General features: G+C 44.1%; 1 protein-coding gene across 2 annotated transcripts in view; it reads left to right on the top strand.

Moving 5' to 3' along the window:
* Positions 1-19,864, top strand: part of PDE4DIP (phosphodiesterase 4D interacting protein) — a 361,535-nt gene that overhangs the window by 120,327 nt on the left and 221,344 nt on the right. For both annotated transcript variants that reach the window (XM_088451272.1, XM_088451273.1), the window contains 2 exons: positions 8,331-8,497; positions 11,501-11,660. In XM_088451272.1, coding sequence (XP_088307398.1) covers positions 8,331-8,497; positions 11,501-11,660 — 327 coding nt within the window. The remainder of the gene's footprint in view (positions 1-8,330; positions 8,498-11,500; positions 11,661-19,864) is intronic.

Below are 19,864 nucleotides of genomic sequence, written 5' to 3'. Positions count from 1 at the left end.
TATTTTCAGGGGCTGTTTGCGCAGCCCCCCTTGAGTGACCCGACTCCGTGCTGAGCACCTATGAAACTGAGGTGCCTTGGCCTGGGGGCGGGGTATAGGAGAGGGGCCTGGTGCATCCTCGGAGCACAAATTTAACTATGAGGTGCCCGATGACTGACGTCAATAACCTATACAAGGTCTCCTGTGGAGCCCTATGGACCCTGCAGTAGAAAAGTCTTGTGACACTCTAAGTGGTAGCGCAGTGTGATATTCTTTTCTTATTCATAAAAAATCTTGTGATACTGTAGGTCATTGATACCACAGTGTAATATTTAAAATTGGTACAAATTGACATGTGTGCTGTACCCCACTGCATTCGTGTTTGTTGATATGGAGAATGATCAGTTCAGAGGAGAGCAGGAGCCACATACTAGTGCTGGAGCTGCTGCCAGTGCCACCAGTCATGGTGATACTAGTCCATCTACATCATCTACTAATGCCGATGCCCAATGGCATACAGGGCTTAAGTCAGGGCATCTAAAATCAAGAACCAATCTTTTACAGTCGTAAAGAAAAAACATCAAAGGGAAAGTTATCTGCAGAATGACATCAAATTGGCAATATACCTTACACCACATGAAGTGACAAGCTAAGGCCTTGACTTTTATTTATGACTGGTGGTTCTGCCTCTTTTGATGATGTAAGCATAAGTGAACATGCGTCTGTGGAAGTACACCAGGATAAGCAGGATATTTGTGTAGCTAATGCTAATAAAGATGTTGCTGGTGAGGATGTTGTTTGTGTAAATCAGGCCCGAGTTGAAGAAACAGTTGTTGCCCATGATAAGGAAAAGCCCATTGTCATGCACAAAACAAAACAACCAAATCCACTTCTTATGTGTGGAATTATTTCTACCCAAATCCGGACAAATGTCAAGACATCTGTACCCTTTGTAAAGCCAGAGTAAGTAAAGATAGGAACCTTAACCATCTAGGAATCTTCTCCAAAAAGTTTTTTCAAAATTCAGAAACTTTGGCTAAAAAAGTACCAACAAGCAGTCCAGCGTCAGCTAGCTCCCTTCTCTCTGCTAGATCCAAGCACCTGCCATCGTCACCACCAACACCTTCATCAACAATATCAATCATGAAGCGTTTGGATTGTTTGGGCCCCAACAAAACAAGCTACCGATTGGCAGCTGGCATTGCTGGCAATGATCTCTATGTGCACAAACTGGCTTTACAGAGGCACGATGTTGTCACCATCATCATCCAATTCCTCACCCTCAGCAGTGTGTACATCATCTTCACACAGTATTAATTCATCCCCGCTTGAATCCACCATTACAGGTGCCTCTGTAATTTTTGGATGTAATTGGCTTATAATTTGTAGTTCATTTTGATGGACATGATCTTTTCCACACTTTGAGGAAGTAGCCTTATACGCCGATTGCTGACAAGGTTCCTGGCTGTGCTGAAAACTCTGAGTACACACTGGAGGATGGGCAGCTCAAGTACAACAAAGCCAGTTTGTGAAAATTGCCTTTTTTTTCCTGCCAGTAGTCAAAAGGACTGTCTGACATGCCTATGTGCCATTGGACGCTATCATTAAAAAATTTAAAATAGTCCTCAACCATTCTTTAAATGGTGACCGTATCAGATGGAGTCATGGTAGAGGTCTCATTAATTGTAGGCAATTCCTTTAGACCCCACCAGATATCAAAACTTGGTTGTGTTGGCTCATCTGCATCACCAGTTGGTCTTTTGGGAAAGTTTAGTTTTTTCTCAGCAGATGTACTTGCTTGAGAAACTGAAGGAGAAGCCATTGCTGTATCATGTGCCACTTGAGCTGACAATTTGCTTACCAACAGCTCTTTGCATCTCTTCAGATCTGTGTCCATTGGGAAGAAAGACACAATGTATGACTTAAACCTTAAATCTTGAGTTTGCTCTGTTCAGCTTGTCCACATATCTGTGGTTAAGTGGACAGTGGGTACAACTGCATTTTGGAGGCCACTAATTAAGTTTTTTTAATGTCCCTATACAGGTTGGTATTTGCTTTTCTAGTGAAGTGGAATCTTGTTGGGATTTGGTAGCAGGGACACAGGACCTCAATTAACTGTCTAAAACCCACTGCATTATTGGTGAATATTGGATGCATATCTAATACCAGCATAGATGTTATGTTGTCAGTGATCCGCTGTGCAACTGGGTGACTGCTGTCATACTTGCTCCCCCTTGTAAAGTATAATTTAACAGTCAATTGTTTTTTAAAGTACTACTAGTAGTCTTGCTGGTCTCCTGGGATGAAAATCCACTCCCAGCAGCAGACATAGCACTCAAGGATTCTTCTGGGGGCAAGGACTAATGTGAATGATTTAAATAATTTTTTATAAATGCCTCCCCTCCTCCCTCATAAATTTGCTTCCGAATCAAACAATTTAATTAAATCAAATCTTCCCATCCCTGCCTTCAACTACATACATATTCCAACTCCCTCAGGCCTTTTGAACAATAAAAACATTTGTTTCCTGATGTGCCATGTTGGAAGTTGAACTGCCACAGCTGCTGCAATCTTTGACATGTGGTTGCTGAATGCCAAAAATGTCCAGAAATGTTTATGGCCATAGACAGCATCTTCTGCATGTCCCTTTAATTTGAAAAAATATTCTGAACCACCAAGTTGACTTTGGCCCTCATTCAGAGCCACTCGCTATTTGCGGTCGTTCGTTCTAAAACAAGGGGTGGCTATTCAAATGAACCGTTCGCTGTTTGCGGTCTGTTCACGCCTCTTATGTCTGAACGAGCGAGCAAAACTTGCGTTCGTTTTTTTGAAAAATACGCCCCCTGGCCGCTCGCATCCTACGTCATGTCCGCTATTTATTAGATTAATCGAGTACATCGAACAGGATATGAACTGCTCGCTATTCTTGTGGTTGGTTTTTTCAACCGCTATTTTGCGAGCAGTTCTGAGTTAAAAAAAACCAAATGACGTGGTCATTGACGCTGCTATATTAATTATGCACACCCATAAAACGCCCGTTTTGACCTTTAAGCACGCCTGCGTTCTGATCTCCACTCCCCGTTTTCAAGCACCTTCCCCTGTTACCACCCACATACGCCTTATTCTGTCACTCAAAATAGCAGGCACTCGCTATATTGCGTACAAACGATTTTCGGCCGCACTGACTGGTTCGCGCATGCGTACTAAAAACCGTACGCTGCGCAGATGTGCGAGCATCGCTCGGAACGAGCGTACTGCCGCTAGCGAGTGGCTCTGAATCAGGGCCCTTGTGGGCAAAACATGGGACATATTGTTCACCCATGCTCTCCCCTCCTCCCTCATAAATTTGCTTCGGAATCAAAAAATTCTAATAATTTTACTACCAACAAACCCTTCCTGTCCATGCCATCAACTACATACATACTCCATCTTCGTTAGGCGTCTTGATTAATGAAAATATATGTTGGCAGTGAAATCGCCCCATTGCTTCCGCTGTGCTTAGTCAGCCAGATAGCTTAGTGCAAATTTTGGGCCTAAACCGGATGAAAACAATATTGTGAGCTGTGAGGTGGTCAGAATTCAGAAAAAAAAGAGATTTGCCCTCCAGCACACTGCAGCAAAAACAATACTTAAATCCTACATGATAATAGCGATTCAGAGGTATTAGTTACACACATTTGCAAATATATGAATAAGCGCCAGGCCAATCGTCAAGGCTCCTCTATACTGGCATCCCTAAAATTAAGGGGCTCACGTCCGAGAAGCAAGGCACCCCAAAAAAATTCCAGCCAAGAACCATCCCCAGGGCATCACATGAAAAAGGGAAAAAAGGTGATAGTGAAGTATAAAGAAAAGATGTGTAAAGATAAATCAATAAGTGTTAATGAAATGAAAAATAATTAAAATGACATAAATAATGTACAAACAAATAGAGAAGTGATAAAAGTATTCTATGTGAATTAAGTGGTGATGCCATGAGAAAGGCCCAGTCAGAACCCCCCCGGGGGCCCCACTCCCAAACGCTCACCCCAAAATAATTATTGCTACATAATGGTAGCACCCACTCTGGGTCATATAATTACAATTGATGTACTGCATGATAGTACATATATAAGCTGAGAGCTAACTTACCTTGGAGGTACCCCAAAAAACCTCCACATGGCACTATAAGCATCAGCACCTCCTCCTAATGCTGACTGCCTTCACGCCTCTCCAAACTTGCAAAAAAAATGGTAGTTGCTCAGATCAGCTTAATTGCATAACACAGGTGCTTGTAAAGGGCGGGATTTACACTGAACACAGAAAAAAAAGAGATTTGTCCTCCAGCACACTGCAGCAAAAACAATACTTAAATCCTACATGATAATAGCAATTCAGAGGTATTAGTTACACACATTTGCAAATATATGAATAAGCGCCAGGCCAATTGTCAAGGCTCCTCTATACTGGCGTCCCTAAAATTAAGGGGCTCACGTCCGAGAAGCAAGGCACCCCAAAAAAATTCCAGCCAAGGGCCATCCCCAGGGCATCACACGAAAAAGGGAAAAAAGGTGATAGTGAAGTATAAAGAAAAGATGTGTAAAGATAAATCAATAAGTGTTAATGAAATGAAAAAGAATTAAAATGACATAATTAATGTACAAACAAATAGAGAAGTGATAAAAGTATTCTATGTGAATTAAGTGGTGATGCCATGAGAATTTGAATTTTTTGGGGGTGCCTTGCTTCTCTGACGTGAGCCCCTTAATTTTAGGGACGCCAGTATAGAGGAGCCTTGACAATTGGCCTGGCGCTTATTCATATATTTGCAAATGTGTGTAACTAATACCTCTGAATCGCTATTATCATGTAGGATTTAAGTATTGTTTTTGCTGCAGTGTGCTGGGGGGCAAATCTCTTTTTTTTTTTTCTGTGTTCAGAGTAAACCCCGCCCTTTACAAGCACCTGTGTTATGCAATTAAGCTGATCTGAGCAACTACTTTTTTTTGCAGGTGGTCAGAATTGACTGGAAATGAGTGGAAATTAATGTTACTGAGGTTAATAATACTGTAGGAACGAAAAAAAGCACAAATTTATGTGATTTTAGCTGTTTTTTTATTTTTTTAGAAAAAATACAGATCCAAATCCAAAACACGCAAGGGGCGGTTTTGGCAAAACCAAATCCAGATCTAAAACACAAGGAGATACAGATCCAAAACCAAAACACGGAGGTCGAGCGCACATCCTTAATATGAATAAGAGCATAAGGCAACTGACGGCCCATAACACTGTAATCATACCGGTCTGGGGGGCAGATGGCACCCAGCCCCCCGGCCCAGCCCACCCCTGTTTAACCATATCTATGGTGGATAGACTAGATAAACTGAGGCAACAGTACTGTAGCAAGGTTTAAATTCCAGAACAGATATTGCAGTGAATGGTACATGAACATTATGGTATTGTAGAGACTGCTAAATATAATGGCCACTATGGATATTTTTTTGTTTTCCTATAGATAGAGACAGGGGTGTATCTACGTATTGGCTGGGATGGCACTTGCCAGGGGTGCCAGCCAAGGGGGGGCGCCATCCAGCGGTATCACACACACAGCCGTCGGCTGGTTAGTTCATTTATCATGTCAGTGAACTGTGAAACAATGTATCTGCAGCGTCGTGACAGGACACGCTGTCCTGGAGCTGAGCAGCCTGAGCCCCTCCTCCCTCCTCCCTGACTGCTCTGTGTACTGTGTGTACTGCTGCTGCTGCCGCCGCGGAGCTCACTGATTTAGAGCAGACAGACAAGAACCTGGCAGCGTCTGCTCTCTCAGTCAGTCACAGGCAGCAGCTTCTAAATTACACAGCAAATCCTCCTCCCACAATGGATACCAGTGGCAGGCAGCAAAGTTTTAAAAACATACATTACAGTACTGTACTTGAAGTTGTCAGGGTCTCCGTCCTTTCTGTGACCTGTCCCCCATACCCCACGCTGTTTGGATGAGGTCCAGGAAGTAGGTTGGGTGGGGGTGGGACAAAATGTAAATGACAGGCTACTTTGCAAATGGTTGCCTGTATAGGGTTAGGTGACTAGTGAGTGGACTTGTGCTGTGTGTACACAAGAAGGGAAGTAGAAAGGAACTATGCGTTCCACCTGCACATGGATTCTACTTCCCTTTGTTGAGTCTGCATCTGATTAGATAAGCACCCTGCCATCCAGGGAGACCAGCACCCTGCCAGCTAGGGACACCAACAACCAGCACCAGCCAGGGAGACCAGCACTATGCCAGCTAGGGACACCAACAACCAGCAGCAGCCAGGGAGACCAGCAGCCTGCTTACCAGTGACAGGGACCAGCAGTCTTCCAGCCCACCAGAGACCTGCCAGCAATCTGTAACCCAAGTAAGTGGAGTTGGTAGCCCCTGATTACTTTGGCCATATAGTGTAGTAAGGTGGATGAGCAGGAGGGTAATGGGGTAAGAAGTTTGTGCTGTAGTTCGTTTCCTGTGTGCCTGTTCTTCACAGCAGCACCAGATAGCTTCATAAAGAGTTTTAGATATTTAAAAACTGATAAATATTTGCAAATAAAAACAAAAGTTAAGTTCTAATTCTAAAATATAATTATTCCTATAAAAAGGAGGGGGGCGCCGGTCCCTTACTTTGCCAGGGGCGCTCGGACCCCTAGATACACCCCTGGATAGAGAGATAGATAGATAGATGACTCCCAACTTACATCCATAGCTTCTTATATAAAGAGAAAAATACATAAGAGGAAATGTAATAGCCAGAGAGATGCAGGCACCGACATGATTCTGGCTTATCTGCTTTTTGGGTCTCCAATATCATCTCTATGATGATGATACTCAAATCTACTTCTCCTCCCTGACCTCTCGCCCCTTTCACATCACTCATGTCTTTAACTGTCTCTCTGCTGTTTACTTGTGGATGTACCAGTGCTTTATTAAACTTAACACATCTAAGACTGAGTTGATCATCTTCCCGTCCTCCACAGTCCTCTCTCTTCCCTCGATTTCACTATCCATTGACAACTTGACCATCTATTTTTTTCTGCAAGTCCACTGTCTTGGCGTTATCTTTGACTCTGCCCTATCTTTCAAACCCCACATTCAGTCCCTCTCACTGTTTTGCCACTTCCACCTTTGTTATATCTCCAGCATCAGACCCTTTCTCACCGAAAATGCAACAAAGAGCCTCATCCACTCATTGGTCATCTCTAGACTGGACTACTGCAATCTCCTTGTATCTGGCCTCCCTAATTGCCGCCTTTGTCCTCTCCAATCTGCCAATTTGTACTCAATGCTCATCTTCCTCTACAAACAAACTGCATCTACCTTTCCTCTCCACCAGGCCCCACACTGGCTCCCATTAATTTCAGAATCAAGTCCTCACAATTAGCTATAAACCTCACCCAATCCTCTCTCCTCTACATCGCCGACCTCATCTCCATCCACACTCCCGCCAGCCCACTTTGCTCACCTAATGACACCGCCATTCCTCTCAACTGATTACCTCTTCCCACTTCTGCTGCTCCCCACCACTGTAACTCTCTCCCAATCCATCTATCCACCTCTCACCAAACAAGCTCTCAAAACTCACTTCTATATTTAAGACCTCCCGCGCCTTTCCTCTCAACTGATTACCTCTTTCCACTTCTGCTGCTCCCCACCACTGTAACTCTCTCCCAATCCGTCTATCCACCTCTCACCAAACAGGCTCTCAAAACTCACTTCTTTATTTAAGACCTCCCTGCTCTTTCCTACCTGCTCACTGTTTCTCTTTTTGTCACCACTGTCTATTTGCCCCTCCCCTTTAGAAAGTAAGTTCTCACTAGCAGGGCCTTCTTCAATAATATACTATTCCTCTCCCTCACATATACCATCATCTTCCCCCACTGCCCACAATGACACTAAACCTTTGGGTTCGACGGCAGATGCTACTTCTATGGTAATGGCTGCATATGAAATAATGTTTATATAGATTGTACCCCATGGTCTGCAATGTTTTGTGCTATAAGTATTTTGCATATTTTATTCTTCTTGTTTTGTTTTCATTGTTCCTGCTTATGTACTTCGTAAGGCGCTGCAAAACTCTTATGGTACCACAAGGATAATAAGGGGTATATTTACTAAGAATTGTGTCTGATCAAGTATTAAACATGCTGGTCATTGGATTGACACAAGTGAATTTGTTACAAGCATATCAATCAGTCCCAATATAATTACAATTTAATTACCTGCAATTATATTGGGGCTGATTGATATACCTACTATATGTCATCTGATCTTTACTCCACTTCATAACATATGCAGAACTCCCTTTAATACATCTTCATGTAATAATCCTTGTTTACAATTGTAGGAGATCAGACTTGCTAGGAATGAAACAGATCGTATGTCTGCTTTGGCTGAAGCAGAAAAAGAAAATTGTCTACAGCTGGAAAAAACAATTGATGAATTTACTGTTGATATGACCGAGGCAAGATTGCTACAGAAGAATTATTGTGCTGCATTAGCTGAAAAGGACAGGTAACTCTTAAGCAAGCATTATTCCGTAATATGAGATGAAACATATAAACGTATATACGACTTTCACTGGAGAACAATTTGTAATCTGTTTTATGAAAACATTTATTATGAAATATTAATATATATATTATTAGCTGCAAAATGTGTTATCTTAATTTAACCACACTGTATAGTAAGAATTTGGAGAGTGCCATTAGAATATATAGTATAACATAAAAGTGTTTGTAATCCCAAATCTGGGGTATAAATGACATATATTGTATATGTTTTCTATAAATATTAAAGATAACCAGAATGTTTTCATAATAATTTTAATAGTTTCATACATTTAAAACATTTCAGTAAACATGAATTGAAATTTCTATCCCACCACATCCTAAATTACTGCAAACAGATGTGACACAACAAAACAAACAAATCAAATGTTGATGTAATAAAACTCTTGAGAATCAATCAATATATGGGTATTGCTTCAATTGCCCTAATAAAGGTAGTATACTGTAGTTATGTAGGATCTTATTCATTTCTTCTGAATCCCCGCATTATAACAGGTGTATGTCACATGGAACAAGTCTGCAGATGTGACAGATGAGTAGAGATGCGTTTTCTAAAGGGCACGTTTAAAAAATGCTGCATCTTAGGCAGTGTTGGCCGCTGGATTCATAGTGGTATAAGTATTAGATACAAAACACGCCTGGTTTTGTATTTAATACATTTCAATCCAGCTGCCTAACCCAGTGAAGATGCATCGGCTTTGAAAAATGCTGCTTTGTAATTTTTTCCACAAATGTGAGATAGATTCTCTGCTAATGTAGGTGAGTCTGAGCAAAGAGTAATCCCAGTTGGTTGTGGTAGGTATTCCACAATGGCAACATCCCACAGTGCTATGAAAAATAAGAAGATCGGAAGAACTGAGTCGCAGAGCAAGACAAATAGGCATCATGCAACACTCACATGAGAACAAGAGGGAGGCCTGAACCTACAACAAGAGGAGGGAACTGATCCACCTATATTCTTATTCATATTACTGCAGGACGCAATCGTTTAGGACAGGTTGAGATAGAAATATCAATTCAGGTTTACTGATATGATTTTTATTAATGAAATATATAAATTATCTGGTTATATTTTATATTTATAGATAACAAATACTATAATACCATTTATATGATTTATAACCCATCTCTTTGGGATTGCAAACAAACATTTACTATTTGAATACATTTGGGTTTATTTACAAAAGATAAAATCAGCTTTTCTCTAGCATTGTAGTTGGGGACAGCTAGATATTGTATTTCCCCATATTTAGTAAAATAAAATGATTTTATATTTCTCTATTGGATTCCTGCAGCCACTATTGTTAGCAATGGGGGTTTTGCAGGTGAATTATTTATAAATATAAGAGAGGTTTCGCTTCTCACATCTTATTTTACTAAAATAAAGTGAAAAAGGGTGTATTCAAACCCTTTTCATCTTATTTTAGTATCACCTATAGTTATTACAGGGCAATTGGAGTAGAAGTCGTAAAATTCTACTTCAACCCCTAAGTATCACTTATTTTTAGTAAGCAGATCGCATTTCCCATAATTGTAATGGGAAATGTGAACCCGACCAGAGTTACTAAAAATAAATTGTAAAAAAATACCGGAGAAAACCCTGTGATAATAACACCACCTGGAGGTGGCACTATCCAGGGTCTCCCCCGGTTACCGGACTCCTGCCCTGCTCTAACGGGGAAAGCAGAGCCGGGAGTCAGCCCCAGTAATCATCCTGGAGTCGGCCCCAGACCACACGCTGACGCAGTGTAAAAAAAAGAAAAAAGTAAAAAAAAAATTTACCTACCTGACTCCATGAACCGGTGGTCGGGGCTCCGGGTGATGTCCTCCCTCCGGTTAACTGGTCTCCCATGCTGCACTGCGGCCCGGTCATCAGGTGATCGGGTCCCAGTGCAGTATGGGATATCACCTAACCGGAGGACATGGAAGACATCACTGGAGCCCGGATGATGCAGGTAAGTGTAAATAAGGGAGCAGGGGGGAGGGGGGATGCGGGGGGGCCGCGATTGCGGGGGCAGAGCTTACTGACGAGGGCCGCGCTTAGCACTGGGCGGTAGCAGCAACGGTCGGTCGGCGCATGCACTGGGCATTGGTCACGGTATTTTTTTGCAAAAATACCGTGACTAGTGTGCGGAGGGGATTCGCAGGTACAGAGCTTTCTCGCAAGCTCTGTCCCTGCAAGGGATTTGTAATAAATCCCTGTGATATTGCCTGAATTCGGTAATATCACACTACAATCTGCATTACCGATGCGGATTGTAGTAAATAGAGCCCCTTGTGTTTAAATCATAATGCCATCTCTGGATAGCATTATGCTTACCTCTAGTCCATATGAAATCCATCTGGTCTTCGCAGTCTTCAAATATTTACTGTGCGCGGGCAACCTTACTGGCTCTCGCAGGCTGAAAACACACAAATTCATGGGCATAACTACCATAGGAGCAAGGAGTGCAGCTGCAATGGGCCTAGAGCTGAGGGGAGCCCATCTTCCTGGCCAAAGTTACATGTGTTATATACATTTTTTACCATTGGGTGGTACATATGGGTCCTTACAAACAAAATTTTCTAATGGGCCTTCAAATACCTAGCCCCTGTACAAAATGTTTACTGTGCATGCAGCACATTACTGGCTTTTTTTAATGAGCATGCCTAATAATACTTCAAATTTAGTGTGTATGTGTTGCCTTATCGGATCACTCATGAGCACACTGCAAATCCACATTGAAGAAGTCTTTTGCATTTGGGAAGACTTCTTAACTGTCACAAAAGCTGTTTTTCACAAGAGGTGTCCCGGAAGGGTGAAGATGTGAATACTAAATAAAAAATTACATGCTAATAATTAATGCTAATTTTTATTGGAATTTTTTCTTCTTATTTCTCGCTGGACTTTACTGACTATTGAAAAACTTTATCTTATTTAAACAAACTGTATATTATCTGCTTGCAGGATAATCCAGCAGATGACACAGATACTTGACAATAAGGACACCGTTATAAGTCAGTTGACAGATAAGAACCATAGTCTGATGAATCATCACATCAAAGACCTGGAAAAGGTTGTACATAACCTGAAAACTGCACTGGAGGAAAAGGATGATGAAATGAAGGTAACAAAACAATCTACTACAGCAGATTACACAGAAATGAGGTGGTACAGGATATGTAATCTGGCAGTCAATGGCTGAAAATTTTGCATTATATTATATATATATATATATAACCAGGCAGAGTAAGTGGCACTCAAACGGACTTGAAATAAATATAAGATAGCCTTGCCTGGTTACTTCTTTCTCAAGTGGAGCACCGCGACTATTATTTCCCGTTATTGGAGTGCCGGCTTATGGAAATTATTATATATATATTAGGGGTGAGCGGGTTCGGATTTCTGAAATCCGAACCCCCCCGAGCCCCCCCGATCCGAGTCCGATCCGAGTCAGGCTCGACTTTTCCCGCCTGACTCGGATCTGACATCGAGGCAAAACGTCATCATCCCGCCTTCCGAGTCTCGCGGGTTTTGGATCCTATATAAGGTACCCGCGTCGGCGCCATTTTCTCACTCGGCTGTGGACAGTGAAGAGGGAGGGTGGGAGTTAGTGCTGTGTAGTGTAGTGTAGTGTAGTGCTGCTGTTGTCCACTACTTCAAAGTCCATAGGGGCTGGCTGTGTTGTGCTGTGCTGCTGTTGTTAATAGGGGCTGTGTCCACTACTTCAAAGTCCATAGGGGCTGGCTGGACTGTGTTGTGCAGTCAGTTCCAAAGTCCTGTGCAGTGTCCCAGTCCTAAAGGGGTGCTGTAGTGTTGTCCAGGGGGTGCTCTGTCCATCAGGGGTGCTCCCCCCAAGTGCTAAAAAAATAATATATTTTCTGTGTTTGTTAATTGTGTGCGCAGTAGCCGCACGTGCATCAACAAAGTAGTGCCAAGCGTGCGCCTGTGTCATAAGTAAAGGGCCGGCTGGCTTGACCGTTAAGGGTGCTGTAACCCCCGAAAGTACACTCCAGTCCAAACCAAAAAAAAAATTATTTTCTGTGTTTGTGAATTGTGTGCGCAGTAGCCGCACGTGCATCAACAAAGTAGTGCCAAGCGTGCGCCTGTGTCATAAGTAAAGGGCCGGCTGGCTTGACCGTTAAGGGTGCTGTAACCCCCGAAAGTACACTCCAGTCCAAACCTAAAAAAAAATTATTTTCTGTGTTTGTGAATTGTGTGCGCAGTAGCCGCACGTGCATCAACAAAGTAGTGCCAAGCGTGCGCCTGTGTCATAAGTAAAGGGCCGGCTGGCTTGACCGTTAAAGGGTGCTGTAACCCCCGAAAGTACACTCCAGTCCAAACCAAAAAAAAATTATTTTCTGTGTTTGTTAATTGTGTGCGCAGTAGCCGCACGTGCATCAACAAAGTAGTGCCAAGCGTGCGCCTGTGTCATAAGTAAAGGGCCGGCTGGCTTGACCGTTAAGGGTGCTGTAACCCCCGAAAGTACACTCCAGTCCAAACCTAAAAAAAAATTATTTTCTGTGTTTGTGAATTGTGTGCGCAGTAGCCGCACGTGCATCAACAAAGTAGTGCCAAGAGTGCCCCTGTGTCATAAGTAAAGGGCCGGCTGGCTTGACCGTTAAAGGGTGCTGTAACCCCCGAAAGTACACTCCAGTCCAAACCAAAAAAAAATTATTTTCTGTGTTTGTGAATTGTGTGCGCAGTAGCCGCACGTGCATCAACAAAGTAGTGCCAAGCGTGCGCCTGTGTCATAAGTAAAGGGCCGGCTGGCTTGACCGTTAAAGGGTGCTGTAACCCCTGAAAGTACACTCCAGTCCAAACCAAAAAAAAATTATTTTCTGTGTTTGTGAATTGTGTGCGCAGTAGCCGCACGTGCATCAACAAAGTAGTGTCAAGCGTTCGCCTGTGTCATAAGTAAAGGGCCGGCTGGCTTGACCGTTAAGGGTGCTGTAACCCCCGAAAGTACACTCCAGTCCAAACCAAAAAAAAAATTATTTTCTGTGTTTGTGAATTGTGTGCGCAGTAGCCGCACGTGCATCAACAAAGTAGTGCCAAGCGTGCGCCTGTGTCATAAGTAAAGGGCCGGCTGGCTTGACCGTTAAGGGTGCTGTAACCCCCGAAAGTACACTCCAGTCCAAACCAAAAAAAAAATTATTTTCTGTGTTTGTGAATTGTGTGCGCAGTAGCCGCACGTGCATCAACAAAGTAGTGCCAAGCGTGCGCCTGTGTCATAAGTAAAGGGCCGGCTGGCTTGACCGTTAAGGGTGCTGTAACCCCCGAAAGTACACTCCAGTCCAAACCTAAAAAAAAATTATTTTCTGTGTTTGTGAATTGTGTGCGCAGTAGCCGCACGTGCATCAACAAAGTAGTGCCAAGCGTGCGCCTGTGTCATAAGTAAAGGGCCGGCTGGCTTGACCGTTAAAGGGTGCTGTAACCCCCGAAAGTACACTCCAGTCCAAACCAAAAAAAAATTATTTTCTGTGGTTGTGAATTGTGTGCGCAGTAGCCGCACGTGCATCAACAAAGTAGTGCCAAGCGTGCGCCTGTGTCATAAGTAAAGGGCCGGCTGGCTTGACCGTTAAGGGTGCTGTAACCCCCGAAAGTACACTCCAGTCCAAACCTAAAAAAAAATTATTTTCTGTGTTTGTGAATTGTGTGCGCAGTAGCCGCACGTGCATCAACAAAGTAGTGCCAAGAGTGCGCCTGTGTCATAAGTAAAGGGCCGGCTGGCTTGACCGTTAAAGGGTGCTGTAACCCCCGAAAGTACACTCCAGTCCAAACCAAAAAAAAATTATTTTCTGTGTTTGTGAATTGTGTGCGCAGTAGCCGCACGTGCATCAACAAAGTAGTGCCAAGCGTGCGCCTGTGTCATAAGTAAAGGGCCGGCTGGCTTGACCGTTAAAGGGTGCTGTAACCCCTGAAAGTACACTCCAGTCCAAACCAAAAAAAAATTATTTTCTGTGTTTGTGAATTGTGTGCGCAGTAGCCGCACGTGCATCAACAAAGTAGTGCCAAGAGTGCGCCTGTGTCATAAGTAAAGGGCCGGCTGGCTTGACCGTTAAAGGGTGCTGTAACCCACAAAGTACACTCCAGTCCGAACCAAAAAAAAATTTATTTTCTGTGTTTAGCCGCACGTATATATCAAATCGATATAACATAAATGGAGGACCAAACTTTCTCCGATAAAAATAAAATAGAGAAAGATCAAGAACCACTTCCTCCTAGTGCTGAAGCTGCTGCCACTAGTCATGACATAGACGATAACATGCCATCAACGTCGTCTGCCAAGGCCGATGCCCAATGTCATAGTAGAGGGCACATACAATCCCAAATGGCAAAGTTCAGGAAAATGACCTTGAAAAAGACATTTAAATCAGCTGAAGAGAAACGTAAACTTGCCAATATGCCATTTACGACACGGAGTGGCAAGGAACGGCTAAGGTCGATCCCTAGTATGTTCATGACTAGTGGTTCAGCTTCACATGACGATGGAAGCACTCCTCCCACTAAAAAAATCAAAAGAGTTAAGCTGGCAAAAGCACAGCGAAGAACTGTGCTTTCTAAGAAGATATCACAAATCCCCAAAGAGAGTCCAAGTGTGGTGGTGGTTGCGATGCCTGACCTTCCCAGCACTGGACGGGAAGAGGTGGCTCTTTCCACCATTTGCACGCCCCCTGCAAGTGCTGAAAGGAGCACCCACAGTCCACTTGCTGATATGCAAATTGAAGATGTCACTGTTGAAGTACAACAGGATGAGGATACTGGTGTAGCTGGCGCTGAGGAGGAAGTTGGCGAGGAGGATTCTGATGGTGATGTGGTTTGTTTAAATCAGGCTCCGGGGGAGACAGTTGTTGTCCGTGGGATGAAAAAGCCCATCACGGTCATGCCTGGGCAGAAGACCAAACATTCCACCTCTTTGGTCTGGCAATATTTCTATCCAAATCCGGACAACAACTGTCTTGCCATATGTACCATATGTAAAGGTGAAATAAGTAGGGGTAGGGACGTCAACCACCTAGGAACATCCTCCCTTATACGGCACCTGCAGCGCGTTCATAAAAAGTTACTGTCAAGTTCAGAAACTTTGGCTCAGACCGTAAGCAGTCCAGGGACACCTAAATCCCGTTGTCCTGTTGTATCCAAGCGCCTGCAAACCACACCGTCAACTCCCTCCTCGTCAATTTCCTCCTTAGTCAGGATCGGAAGTAGTCCTGCAGGCCATATCACTGGCATGACTGACTCTCCTATCCGGGATTCCTCCGGAGGATCCTGCATTGCTACGCCTACTGCTGCCGCTGCTGCTGTTGCTGCTGCTGCTGGGAGTCGTTCATCATCCCAGAGAGGAAGTAGGAACACCACTACTTTTACTAAACAATTGACCCTCCAACAGTCCTTAGCGAGGAGGATGAAGTACGACAGCAGTCATCCTGAAGCAAAACGTATAACTGAGGCCTTGACTGCTATGTTGGTGTTAGACGTGCGTCCGGTATCCGCCATTAGTGCAGTGGGATTTAGACAATTGATGGAGGTAGTGTGTCCCCGGTTCCAAATCCCGTCTAGATTCCACTTCACTAGGCAGGCGATACCGAGACTGTACAGAAACGTCAGAAAAAGTGTCCTCAGTGTCCTGAAAAATGCCGTTGTACACAATGTCCACTTAACCACGGACATGTGGACAAGTGGAACAGGGCAGACTAAGGACTATATGACTGTGACAGCCCACTGGGTAGATGTATCACCTTACGCAGCAACAGCAGCAGCGTCACCAGTAGCAGCATCTCAGAAACGCCAGCTCGTTACAAGGCAGGCTACGCTGTGTATCACCGGTTTCAGTAAGAGGCACACCGCCGACAACCTCTTAGAGAAACTGAGGGAAATCATCGCCCAGTGGCTTACCCCACTTAGACTCTCCTGGGGATTTGTGATATCTGACAACGCCACCAATATTGTGCGGGCATTACATCTGGGCAAATTCCAGCACGTCCCATGTTTTGCTCACACAATAAACTTGGTGGTGCAGAATTTTCTGAAAAGCGACAGGGGCGTGCAGGAGACGCTTTGGGTGGCCCGAAAAATTTCTGGCCACTTTCGCCATTCAGCGACTGCGTGCCGAAGACTGGAGCGCCAGCAAACACTCTTGAACCTGCCCCGCCATCACCTGAAGCAAGAGGTTGTGACGCGGTGGAACTCAACCCTCTATATGCTTCAGAGGATGGAGGAGCAGCAAAAGGCCATACAAGCCTATACATCCACCTATGACATAGGCAAAGGAGGGGGTATGCACCTGACTCAAGCGCAGTGGAGAATGATTTCCGTGTTGTGCAAGGTTCTTCAGCCCTTCGAACTTGCCACACGTGAAGTCAGTTCAGACACTGCCAGCTTGAGTCAGGTCATTCCCCTCATCAGGCTTTTGCAGAAGCAGCTGGAGAAAGTGAAGGAGGAGCTAAGACGGAGCGATTCCGCTCGGCATGTGGGACTTGTGGATGAAGCCCTTCATTCGCTTTGCCAGGATTCCAGGGTGGTCAATCTGTTGAAATCAGACCACTACATTTTGGCCACCGTGCTCGATCCTAGGTTTAAAGCCTATGTGGTGTCTCTCTTTCCGGCCGACACAAGCCTGCAGAGGTGCAAAGACCTGCTGGTGAACACACTGTCAGCTGAAGCGGAACGTGACACGTCAACGGCTCCTTCTTCATTTTCTCCCGCAACTGGGGCTGCCAGGAAAAAACTTAGGTATCCTAAGCAACCCGCTGGCGGTGATGCAGGGCAGGCAGGACCAAGTTTGGACATCTGGTCCGGACTGAAGGACCTGGCAACAATTTCTGACATGTCTACTGTCACTGCATATGATACTGTCACCATTGACAGAATGGTGGAGGATTACATCGGTGACAGCATCCAAGTAGGCATGTCAGACAGTCCATACCTGTACTGGCAGGAAAAAGAGGCAATTTGGAGGCCCCTGTACAAACTGGCTCTATTTTACCTGAGTTGCCCCCCCTCCAGTGTGTACTCCGAAAGAGTGTTTAGTGCAGCCGGGAACCTTGTCAGCGAAAGGCGTAGGAGGTTGCTTCCACAGAATGTGGAGAAGATGATGTTCATCAAAATGAATTATCAGCTCTTCCAGGGAGACCAGCCTCCAGAAGGTACAGAGGGACCTGTGGTGGTGGATTCAAGTGGGGACGAGTTAATACTTTGTGAGGATGAGGATGTACACACTGAAGAGGGTGAGGAATCGGTGGATGAGGAGGATGAGGATGACATCTTGCCTCCGTAGAGCCAGTTTGTGCAGGGACACATTAATTGCCAGCTTGTTTTGTGGGGGCCCAAACGAACCAATCATTTCAGCCACAGTTGTGTGGCAGACCCTGGCGCTGAAATGATTGATTTGTTAAAGTGTGCATGTCCTGTTTATACAACATAAGGGTGGGTGGGAGGGCCCAAGGACAATTCCATCTTGCACCTCTTTTTTTCTTTGCATTATGTACAGTTTGGGGCCTAGTTTTTCTAACTGCCATCCTGCCTGCCACTGCAGTGTCACTCCTAGATGGGTCACGTGTTTGTGCCGCCCACTCGTGTCGCTTAGCATAGTCATCCAGCTACCTCGGTGCAACCTTTTGGACATAAAAACACTATTGTGAGGTGTGAGGTGTTCAGAATAGACTGGAAATGAGTGGAAATTAAGGTTATTGAGGTTAATAATAGCATAGGAGCAGAAAAACCTACAAATTCTGTGATTTTAGCTGTTTTTATGCTTTTTTTCAAAAAAATACAGATCCAAAACACAAAACCCAGAACCCAAAACACGGAAGGGTGGTTTTGGCAAAACCAATCCAGATCCAAAACACGAAGAAAGATCCAGATCCAAAACCAAAACACAAAACACGAAAAGTGGCCGGTGCACACCCCTAATATATATATATATATATATATCAATCAGAAAAGAACAGAGTTCACTCACCAGGGCTTCTCTTCAAAGTGTAAAAACACCTACTTTAAAAATGACAGCATTGGTGCAGTAAAAAGAGTCGACGTTTTGACCGCAGGAACGAGGCCTTTTTCAAGACACCTCCAGTGCAAAAAGACAGGACACACAGCTCATCTACTCATTTTTCCCTGTACTTAGTCAACTAGAACAGGATTGGCAAAGTCCGGGGCTTGTTGTGTTTTGGGGAGTGACCTCATGTTTTTTTCTTCTTAATTTAACTCTTTAGATGCTTTTTACAGTGAGATACATGCATTCATCTCACTGATGTCTGCATGCATCTGTGTGACAACGAACTGCTCATGCTGAAAGTGAAAGCATGAAGTAGTTCGTTGTGTCGGGGATTTGAAGAGTGATTTGAATGGTGATTTGCCGTTTGATTTGGACATGAACTTGCCAAATCGAACAGCAAATCACTCTTCAAAACTGACTCAAATCGAATTTGTTTTGCAAATCGCAAAACAAATCGACTAATAGTAAATGCAGTGAAAAAACGTTTTTCACTGCATGCGATTTGAGTCGATTTGAGAAGTGCTAAATCACTCCTCAAATCATGCTGCAAATCGAGCAATAGTAAATTTACCACATAGTGTCCAATTGCTATACAAGTACCTATCCATATGCTAACCCATATACTGGTTCAAAGAGGCTATATGACTAATTTGTGCCAATAGTCCTAGAGGTCACTTATATATGCAGACATATATTCACATTAGTGGTGCTTGGGTTTAGGTTGGGGACCCGTGTGCCCAAGGGACTCAACGACCACCTGGGACCACTGTACATAACTTTTTGTGATTACAGTATAATGTTTTATTATAGTGATATTGCGCCATAACAATACATTTGGTCCTGTACTGTCACACATGTGCAGTACTACTTAGAATACAGATATGTATTATTATGCACTAATGTGCATATATGTCTGCATTTAGCCGCTGGTTCAAATCCCAACTGCAGATGTCCCACAGGAGGAGATCCCGACTGGGGAAGTTAAGTACCCTAACTCTCCCCTGTCCTCCCCCTAACCCTCCCTTAGTGGTGCCTAACCATAAGCTCCTCCCCTAGTGCCTAACCCTAACCCCCTCTTACTGCTCCCTAAACCTAACCATCCCGGGGGGGGGGCGTAACTAGGGTTGTGCGACAAGTGCCGTGGCACAGGGTACTGCAGGGCGGGGGGCTGTTTGGGCCTGTCAATTTTCTATTTATTATCATTCTCACTTGTAGCTTCCTCTTATTTTATCCCCAGCATCTTTGGCCTCTCCTATCTCTTCCCTGGCCCTTCCCCATGAGACCATGCCCCTTTTCTGGGTGTGTTATCTCCTTATTTAAAAAATATACAT

Source organism: Taudactylus pleione, unplaced genomic scaffold, assembly GCF_031769625.1.
Source record: "Taudactylus pleione unplaced genomic scaffold, aTauple2 ptg000543l, whole genome shotgun sequence".
Taxonomy (NCBI): Eukaryota; Metazoa; Chordata; class Amphibia; order Anura; family Myobatrachidae; genus Taudactylus; species Taudactylus pleione.
The sequence above is the reverse complement of the archived record's forward strand: the minus strand, read 5'-3'. Positions and strand labels throughout refer to the sequence as shown.